This window comes from Opisthocomus hoazin, chromosome 22 (genome assembly GCF_030867145.1).
Source record: "Opisthocomus hoazin isolate bOpiHoa1 chromosome 22, bOpiHoa1.hap1, whole genome shotgun sequence".
Taxonomy (NCBI): Eukaryota; Metazoa; Chordata; class Aves; order Opisthocomiformes; family Opisthocomidae; genus Opisthocomus; species Opisthocomus hoazin.
This window is the reverse complement of record NC_134435.1, coordinates 2,115,694-2,125,782: the sequence shown is the minus strand read 5'-3', so window position 1 is coordinate 2,125,782 and position 10,089 is coordinate 2,115,694. Positions and strand designations below refer to the sequence as shown.

General features: G+C 51.3%; 1 protein-coding gene across 1 annotated transcript in view; it reads left to right on the top strand.

Annotated features, from left to right (window-relative positions):
- The first annotated feature begins 695 nt into the window (after nucleotides 1-695).
- Nucleotides 696-10,089, top strand: part of PDLIM4 (PDZ and LIM domain 4) — a 54,927-nt gene continuing 45,533 nt past the window's right edge. The window contains exon 1 of the mRNA XM_075441683.1: nucleotides 696-928. Within this exon, the coding sequence (XP_075297798.1) occupies nucleotides 836-928 (93 nt within the window). The 5' untranslated portion in view covers nucleotides 696-835. The remainder of the gene's footprint in view (nucleotides 929-10,089) is intronic.

The window sequence follows — 10,089 nt, the reverse complement described above, 5'->3', positions numbered from 1 at the left end:
AAACTCAATATAATAATTTTCTTGGAAGTTTTGTCTTTTTGCCAAGTGATAGCCACAAAGAATTCCCAAATTGCTTTAAACCTGACCTGATTATTTTCTTGGAAGTTTTGTCTTTTTGCCAAGTGATAGCCATGAAGGATTCCCAATTTACTTTAAACCCAATATAATAATTTTCTTGGAAGTTTTGTCTTTTTGCCAAGCGATAACTATGAAGGATTCCCACATTGCTTTAAACCTGACGTGTTTTTTTTCTTGGAAGTTTTTTCTTTTTGCCCAAGCAATAGCCGTGAAGGATTCTCAAATTACTTTAAACTCAATATAATAATTTTCTTGGAAGTTTTGTCCTTTTGCCAAGCGATAGCCGGGAAGGATTCCCGATTTACTTTAAACCCAATATAATAATTTTCTTGGAAGTTTTGTCCTTTTGCCAAGCAATAACCATGAAGGATTCCCAATTTACTTTAAACCCAATATAATAATTTTCTTGGAAGTTTTGTCTTTTTGCCAAGCGATAGCCGGGAAGGATTCCCAAATTACTTTAAACCCAATATAATTCTTTTCTTGGAAGTTTATCCCCTGCCCACCGATAACCGTGAAAGCTTCCCAAAAGGAAAATCTCTGCTCAAGCTGCCCCCCCCACGACGATCGGGATGGGTCGGCCCCGCCTCCCCGCCACGCCCCGCGGGGCGGGGCGTGGCGGGGAGGCGGGGCCGACCCATCCCGGGGTTTGGGAGCCGGGCGAAGCGATTCCATCGGGGGTCGCGAGTGGGAGCCGCAGCCCCCCCCACCCCCCCCCCCCCAATCCCCGGGCACGGAGCGCTGGGCAGCCGCCGCGATGTCCCACTCGGTGGTCCTGCGTGGACCCTCGCCGTGGGGTTTTCGCTTGGTGGGAGGGAAGGACTTCAGCGCCCCGTTGACCATCTCCAGGGTGAGCCGGGGTTGGGAGGGGGGGGGTGGGATGGAGCTGGGAGCGGGGATGGGGCTGGGGTCGCGCTGCCGGTACCCAGGGTCTGTGGGCTGCCATCTCTTCCCCTACCTACTGTATCCACACAAATATGGATTTTTCCCTGACTTCAGCGCCGTTTCAGCCACCCTTCCCCGCGTTAACGCAGAGCAGACACCCTTCTCCGCGCTTTATTGATATTTTTTTTCTTTTCTCGGACCTTAATTCACAAAGATCGGCTTGCAAAGTTTTCAAGCGCTCGGCGCTGCGCGGGGCTTGGATCCCTGCCCTGGCCCGAGTTCACAGGCTGCTGGGGGTTTTGGGGAAGGCAGGGGTAAAGTCGGCGAGAAGTTCCTCCGCGCAGGCTGCTGCGTTATGGGGGTCCCCGCAGGCTGGTAGTAATTACCGTGTAAGTGCGCTCACACTTGTGTTTAACCTCAGAAAGATGTATTCTGGAAAATTCTTTGCTAAGGCACCGTGGCCAGGCTTGAGATAGGCTTTGTGGGTAGATATATTGGAAAACAGACCATTCCCCATGCGGGAAGGAGCGTGGCGAGGTGGGCTGCGTGATGGGCGAGGGGCTGGGCACGTTCCCGCGGGCTCCGGTGGTCCCATCGCCGCCGGCTGCCCTGGGACGGGGCTGGATGCCCGAAGCCGCCCTGCCTGCCGAGGCTGCGTGGCGTTGCCCAGCTCTGCCAGGGCACTGGAACAAACACTGGGAGTACTGGAAGGCTTTGAAAGCAACTTAAAAATGCTCTTGTAGCACGTACAAGCTGGTTGCCGTCTTTTCATTCATCTGCCAAAGCTGTGGGAGAAAAGGGGAAATGTGTACCCGGAGTTTTAAAGAAATAATAATTGGAATTTGGTGGTTTGAGGAGTTTGTGTCCGAGTTCAGATGCGCCTGTGGCATAGCTGACGTCCCCGGTTTTTGCCTTGGGCTGTCCCTCACGAAGTGCTCCAGCGAGGGCTGTTTTTGGAGGAGGGATGGAGAGGAGGGAAGGAAGAGCCAGGGCAGCGGCAGCCGGCGGGGCTGGCCGTGCTGCCGGGCTCGGGCAGGCGTCCGCTGGCGGTCGGGGTGTCAGCGCTGCGAGGGGGGGCCCTCGGGGCTCAGCCTGCACCCCCGGGCTCGGGGACGTCCCCTTTCTCCCCCGGTAACGTGGGATGTGTCGCAACAGAACGCAAAATCCCCTCTTGGTAGCTGTAAAAATGTGAAGACGATGAACATCTTAGTTTAGTGGAGGGAGTCTGTTTTCCTGTTACTTTGAAAAAAAAGCTTGGTTTAATATTAAACAAGAAAAAACAAAGTCTGCTTTCGCCTGGGCAGGTGGCTTGCCAAATTCCTGATCCAGCAGACCTGGGAGGTGTGAGGGTAATGCTCATCGGGCCAGCCTTGCTTTGGATCGGGAGGAGCTGTAACTCAATTCCACGGGACTGAGCGTGTCAGCCTTTTAAACGGGAGATTTTTTAAGTTCTGCTCCCTCTGAAGAGAGGGGGGGATGCTCCGATGTGCCTTGCGCTAGAGGCTGCTCCAGGAGGGTGATAAACAGCTCCCTGGGAATGGAAATGTGGGTGTAGGGTGCTCTGCTTGGGCCCTTAACGCAAGGAGAGACCTCACCGGCTTTGCAAATAATCCCTGGAAATGTTTAAAAATGGGGGAAAATTGAGCTGCTGCTGCCAGCCATGGGGGTGCAGGAGGGGGCTGCTGGGGGGGGGCTTCTTGGCAAGCCAGGGTTTTGCTTGGTGGTGGGTCCGTGCGACCCTGCCTGTCTGCTGAGGACTGAGCGTGGCTGGTGTGGTGCCATGTTCACTGTTATTCTGTCATTGTCCAACCAGTAAATCTGTTTATTCCAGGTTGGGTGGGTGCAGGAGAGAGGGAGCCTCTTACTGTAGCTGAATGGTTGAAGCTTTTGGCTGACTTTTGTTTCCTCCAAAGTGATTTATTTTATTTGTTTTATATTAAAATGCCGTTGAATGACAACCACATTTGGCAAAGCAGAAATCCCACCGGGAGGCAGGACCAGCCTCTGGGACTCCCGCACCCAGCTGCGAGCCCGAGATGCTGACGGGCTCTGGGTGCGAGGGGCTGCCCCGAGGGATGCTGTGCCCGAGGTGGGCTCAGGACCGACGCACCGCAGGGCGTTGGGGCTGCGCAGCTCTGCAACCATCCTGCCCGGACTGGGAACTCGTAGGTTGCTGTTTGGGATTTGCGGCATCCAAAAGCCACCCACGTTCAGCTCTGGGTGCCAGAGGCTGGCTGTTTACTTATAAAACGCAAATTTATCTGTGTAGGGGTTGTAAAAAAAAGTATTTGGGTTGTAAAAAAAAGTATTTGGTCATTAATAGGTTGTTTTTCTCTACTCTCTGCTACGCTACCACAGGAGACAATTTCTCCCCAGACCTCTCTCTAGCTGTAACGGTGCAGAGACATCGGGGCCCCCGGAGCGCGATGCTTTGCTGTCTGCGGGGGGGACCCCAGAAGGGTGCAGCTCCTGCTCCAAAGCCTGTCTGAGTGTCACTGCTCTGGCTTAAGTGAAGGCAGAGTTCCTTCGTGTTGCGTTTTTGTGGGACCTGAAGCCAAAGCGTGGCTGCTAGAGGGGAAATGATGGGGGAGCGGGTGGGATTGGAGCTGCCAGACCCGGCTGAGCGGAGGCACCGTGGTGCGGCAGAACGCCGGGAAGGGAGAGGTGCCTGGCGTGGGGCAGGAAGGGAAGCTGCAGGTGGTCCCCAAAAGTGGCTTGTGGCAGCGTTGTCAAGGGATAAACTTGGAAAAAATATAGATTTGGCAGCAAGGAAAAGAATGGTCAGTCCTGCTTTGGAATGGGACTTGGCTTGCCTGAACCTTCACCCCCTGCCAGGTCACGGCATTTGGGCAGCTGCAGCGGATGGTGTTGAGCCCACCCCCTGCAGCTGTTTCTCATATGCCCATGAAATCAAGGAATGGTCTATTTTTCTTGAAGGTCACTTCCCTCTGTGGTTTGATCAATCTTAAGTGACAAGCGGTAAAGATCTGATTGCCCAAGTGACTGGGAACAGCTGATGCTGAGCACTGCCCGAGCGAGGCCGGCGGGGCTGGAGTCAAGGGTGTTAAGTTCTGCGGTATTAAAGATAAGGAAAGATAAATGAAAATCCTGCAGGGTGTGCTTAGGGCATCTTTCTCATGGTCATGTAAAAGGCGAGGTGTGCTAGCCACCCTTTTCCACCCCCCGCCTTGTTTCTTCTTGTGTTTTCTGGAGGACCCAGATGAGCGGGGCTGGGGTTTGCTGGGCTGGGGGCACACAGCCCCGAAGGGACGGGGACACTGGTGTGTTGCTGGCACAGTGCTGGGAAGGGAGTTGTAGCCCAAGGCTGTGCTCTGGGGGAGAAAGCCAGCTGGTTTCATACCTGCAGTTTATGCAGGTGTAGTACATCATGTAGTTGATGCCTCCTCCTCCTAGTGACACTTACAGGGGTAGGGGAACCACCCAAAACATCTGCTTAGAGTTGGCCTTAATGACTTGATAGTAAGAGGTTTTGAGACTTAATTAAGATTCTGGTAGCTGACAGCTGCTTTTCTACGCTGAGCAGGTCAACAGCCGGGCACTGTGTTTGCCCTTGGTGGGACCGGGGGTTACTGCAGGGACGGCGTTGCCTTTGACCGGCACCCACGGCTCGGGGACGGAGATGGAGCAGCTTACTCGGCTGCTCGCCGTGTTGTGCTTGTAGCCACGTCAGTGAGTGCTGCGGCTCTGTGTGGGATCACCGTTGATCTACCCCTTGCCTGGGATTAAAAGATAACGGATCATTAGCGTAACTGGAGGAGCTGAATGTGTTTAATCACTTGAGCTGGCTCGTCCAGCTGCTAGAGCAGGCAATGTCGTCCTTCGCGCAGCGCTGCCAGGGTTAATCCAAGCACTTGCTGCTTTTAGAGTCGTGGATAAATTACTTGGCTAAACAGATAACTGACAAATGGAGTGGTTCCAGTATTTTTAGAAAAAGTTGTTAGTAGTTTTTCCTTTATCTGTTGGCTTCAACATCAGTTCACCCGCAGTCTCTAGGGGAGCAGCAAAAATGCCTTTTTTTGGTGCTGGCTTGGAACTGTAACACAAGAAGGGTGAGAAATAATTGGCCTGCAATCCATTATCCAGGTATTGTTTGAGTTAAGGTTGACTTTTAAACTTAAGTAGCTTTTGTGTTTGAGCAAATACGTGCCCTGTGAAAGGTTAGGATATTCGAGAAGGAATTCTGCCGAGGGAGGAATTCCAGTAAAAGTTGTCTTGTTGACTCCGTCAGGGCAGCCGGCAAATGCCCGAGCGCGTTGCTGTGATCCCCCTGGAATGCGGGGAGTACCCACTCGGAGGAGTAGTTTCTGAGGTGGCCTCTGAGGCTTCTTCTCGGGTGTTGCGGGCCGGGGGATGGCAGAGCACCAAGGGCTCTGCAGCCCCCGGGCTGGGCAGTGCTGGGGGTCTGGGTTTGGCTGCCCCAGGAACTCCGGGTGTGTCGGCAGCGAGGGCAAGAACCAGAGATGCCACCAAGGGGAACGGGGCTTTTTTCTTTGCTTTTTAAGGTTTTTGTTTGTTTGGTTTGGTTTTTTTTGGTTTTCCTGGCTTTACATGTAACTTTTGTGTATTGGATGGATTATGAAATGGAAGTGATACGCTCTCTGTTTAGAGGTCCCACATGGCTTGAAGTAGTTGCTCTGTGTCGATGGATCCTAAAACTGGGACCCCAGCTGCTTTCTGCTGACCTTTGGTGGTTTTGTTGCCTGTTTAGAGCTATGTGATGCTCGCTCTTTCTCAGTCGGTTGCGTATTAATGTTTATTATAAGATAATAGTTCAAGTGGGATGACTTTTTTAAGTGGAAGGAAATAGTTTTGCTTGCCATTCTGCTTTGTTCTCATCACTCTTCCAGTGACTGCTGCTCCTAAGGTCTGGAGCCAGAGGTCTGGTGGCTGCGCTCGGAGCTGTAGTGGTACTTCACAGTTAATCCGAGCTACAGATAAGAAGCAAGGAAAGTTTGTAACAACTGTATTTGTGGCTGAGGTTATTCTGTCACCAAGGCTTTATTTCATAACTGAAAGGGAACAAATGCTTGTGCTGGTTCAGGAGATGGCGACGGTAGAATATGCTGGAACGAAAGCCTGACGCTAATTACTGTAATCAAGCACTCGGATAATGCCGAGTGGGAAAGCAGGCGGGGGGAATGACTCATGTGGGTCCGTTCATGCGAGGGCTGAGCTCGGGGCGAGTGCGGCCACATAAACGCGGCGCAGCCCCGAAGACCCCGCGGGCCGCTGCCAGGCTGAGCAAAGCCGCAGGGGCTCGGCGTGCCCGGGGGATTCAGAGCTGGGGCTGGCAGTTTAGGGGGGGGGGGGGGGGGGGGTTCTTTTTTCTCTTTTTTTTCCTTTTTTTTCTTTTAAATGGCAGTGTCAGTTTTCTGACTTCTTGAAGATTGGAAGATTGCCTGTTGGGGCAGGTATTCGGAGTTACTTTGGAAAAGCACATGGTGGTATCCCGCTTGATACAGGGGTAAAAGACATAAATAAAGACAGATAAAAGTAGATAGCAGAGTTACTAAAACGGCCCTGTTAGCATAGGAAGTATACAAGGGAAGTATGTGGAATTATTCTTTTTTTTTTCTGAAACTTTTTGCTGCTGTATAGCACGATAAATGGTGATAATCCCGGTCCTGCTGGGAGTAGATCAGTCCTTTAATTTTCATACAAAAATGTCGCTATGGATTGTGTGGGATTAGCGCAGACTATTGCCATTTACTTTTTTTTTTTTTGGTATCTTTGGGGGGGAAAACATGTATCATGAGTCTGTGGGAGGCACAAGTCCTCTTGAAGGCAGTGTTTCTAAAGAAGTTTGTTTGATTTTGGAGCTCTTACAATGCGTTGACTCATCGTCCTTAAATACCCAGACACTCAGTGAACGTGTTTTTGTGTTTGAAGTCATCTGTGACCCCAGGTGCTAGAGGGTGAGAGAGAACAGCAGGTCTCTCAAGATCTGGGAGTGCTGATAAAAAAAAGCCAAAGGAGAGATGTGTGCAGAGAACACCCTGCTCGGTTCGTTCGGCTGCCAGAGGCGCGGCGAATGTCGCCGGGGTCGGGGATGCGGTGGGTTTGGACGCAGGCGCGGACGCCGCGCGTGCCCCAAGCCCTGCCTGCGAAGGTGACATTTGGTTCCTGCTTCGGGATTTCACAGAATCACAGAATGTTCGGGGTTGGCAGGGACCTCTGGGGGTCACCCAGCCCAGCCCCCTGCCCAAGCAGGGTCACCCACAGCAGGCTGCACAGCACCGCGGCCAGGCGGGGCTGGAATATCTCCAGAGAAGGAGACTCCACAACCCCTCTGGGCAGCCTGGGCCAGGGCTCCGTCACCCTCAGAGGGAAGAAGTTCTTCCTCATCTTCAGGTGGAGCTTCCTCTGCTTCAGTTTGTGCCCGTTGGCCCTTGTCCTGTCACTGGGCACCACTGGAAAGAGCTTGGCCCTGTCCTCCTGACACCCACCCTGCAGATATTTGTAAGTATATATTAGGTCCCCTCGCAGCCTTCTATTCTTTTTTTTTTTTTGCACAAAAAACTTCAAGCTGGGATGCTTTGGGTCGCTCGGAGCGGTTGCAAAGATGTCGAGGTGCGGTGTGGCATTCGGGTGGCTTTTACAGCAAGCAGAGACCTAAAATCAGCCCCACTTTCTTACCGTCCAGAACAGAGCTCTAGTTAAAAAATAATTAAAATAAATAAAAATTGCTGTGCAAGAGCATTTCAGCCAATGAATTTTCCAAACATCATAAACGTGCCTCAAAGCCTGTGCCACACGCAGTCTTTCTTGTCAGCCAGAGCAACTCAAATTCACACCCAGTAAACCTTAAGTAGTTTTACGTGTTGTGTGGACTGATAGCAGATTACGTGCGAGTGACATTTTACAGTACAGGCTTCAGAAAGCAAAATATACCAGATTAAGGAAGATTATTTAAAGTAATTATTGCTAATTATCAGATATGGGCAATGCATAGCTAGAAGAGAAGCTGTTTTCAGCAGTGAAACGCAGCACCGCTCAGTAACGGGCACCGCGGAGCGGAAGCTCTGCTGGGAGGTTTACAGGACGCTGGGTCTGAGTGCTGCCGTTTGTGTAAGTCACAAAACTCTTCCCAGGAGAAGGTACAAAAGTCCAAATCCCACAAAATATCTAGCGTTCACGATGCATGGCAAAGGCACGGATCCCCACAGCCCGTGTGAGACCAACGCCTGCGGTGCAAGAGCGAAGCTCCAGGTTGGCTCACCAGATGAACTCGGACTTCTGGTGTTTGGGGATTTTTCTTCTGTTTGGAGGTACCTGTGTTGCTGTTTTCCTTTTGGTAGGAAAGAAAGCATCAGCCCCTCTTCCTGGCTGAGAAGGTGGGTGGTTTGAGAGGGAGAGCTCCAAGCAGCTCCCTCAGGTCTCCAGCAAAGCCCCCAGCCAGGTTGTAGGAAGCTGCTGCCGCGCGATGTCCGGGCTGGGGGGCTTCCCAGGAGAGCTGAGCACGAAGCCTCTCATGGAAATGAACCAGTTATGGTCACAAACGCTTTCCCTGATGCTGCTGGATCGGGGACGGCAGCGATGCCCCCAGCACACCTACACCAGGGCTTAGCTGGTGTCCCTGGGGGCAGGCTGTCCCACCCTGGCCCTGCTCCCCGACCTGGCAGAGTGAGTATGAAGCAGATTCAAGAGTAATAGCAGGAATAGTGATGAAGAGCGGGTCGTTCTGTGTAGCAGAGCAGTGTATCTGCAGCTTGCCCTCGGAGGAAGGCAGGAGAGGCTCCTGGGGACTGAGTAGCGTGGCGTGCTGCTGGTCCCAGTGCTGCTGGTCTCAGTGCTGCCGGGGTTCTGGGCACCCTTGGGCCAAGCAAGGGAAGCTTTCGGCCAAACAAGCCAGATGTGAGTGTCTGAATGACCTGTGCCTTTCTCAATCAGCTCTGCAAGGTTTGCACTCGGGTTACGTGGCTCGTTGGTTGCTCTAAAATTCATACCTGATCTCATTGATTCTCACCTGCTTCCTTATGCAGAGACCTCAGCCTTTGAGCTGGACTGGGATCTACACTGCGAATCTGATTCCAAATTTGGTGTGGATCCATCAGTCCTTGGATTCAAAAGGATTTTGAAGTGTCTTGCCTTTTGTAACGCTTGTACTCTGGTTCTTTCCCTTTTATGCTCTGAAGTTTCATCTTGTTTTCTTCAGTGGTTAAATGAATTCATGTTGCGTAAAGAGTGCTCTTCGTTTACTGGCCGTGCAGCATGCCTAAATAATGTCTTGATACATTGGATTTTATATAAGCAACTAGAAAAATGCAAATGGATTGGCAAGGATAAATAATGTCTTGATGCATTGGATTTTATACAAGCAATTGGAAAAATGCAAACGGATTGGCAAGGAATGTGTGTCAGTTCAAGGCACGACACTGTGGAAAGCTGAAGAGAATCCCTAGCAAGGATGCTTAAAGGATTCAGGGAATTTATCTTCATTAGTTAGTCCTTGAACTCTCGATTCTTCCTGCTTTCAAAGATATTGCTACCGTAAGATCATCTGCTGCCCCGTAGCGTGCTTCCTGGTCGTACAACAGGCTGGCTTTGTTTAAAAGCTGAGAATTTTGTCACACTATCTTGAAAGCCTCCCGAAGGCTTTAATCAGGCCCTTTTGATCACGCTTGCAGAACGGAAAATTTCCCCAGACTTGCCTGTAACAAACCGCCATTGATGGAAGAGAAAAGTGGTGGGGTCTGCGGAGGCTTGCATGGGGCTGCCCTTAGCCCATCGGCTTCTGGGAAGATGGCTTCATCGACTGAGGGCATGCGTTGCGGTTGGTAACAGTAGTGCTTTCTGTCTTAAAAGGGAAGGAGATCTGGGAGAGAGAAAAGTGCCTTTCTTATGTGAGTGTGATTGGCCTGTGATGCGATGAAAAGCCGGAGTTGAAGCCTCAATAGCCAGAGGGCTGTTAAGCAGGGATTCTTTATTAGGGTGCTGGGCACACGGGGATCTCTGCACCAAACACCCCGTCATTTCAGGTTAAATACACTCACAATATACATCTTCATTGTATTTCCAAGAAATGTTTAGCATATTCATGACTTTTCCAAGAACTGATTAGCATATGTTAATGTCTTTCACGCATGTCTGTTAGCATCCTCGGGT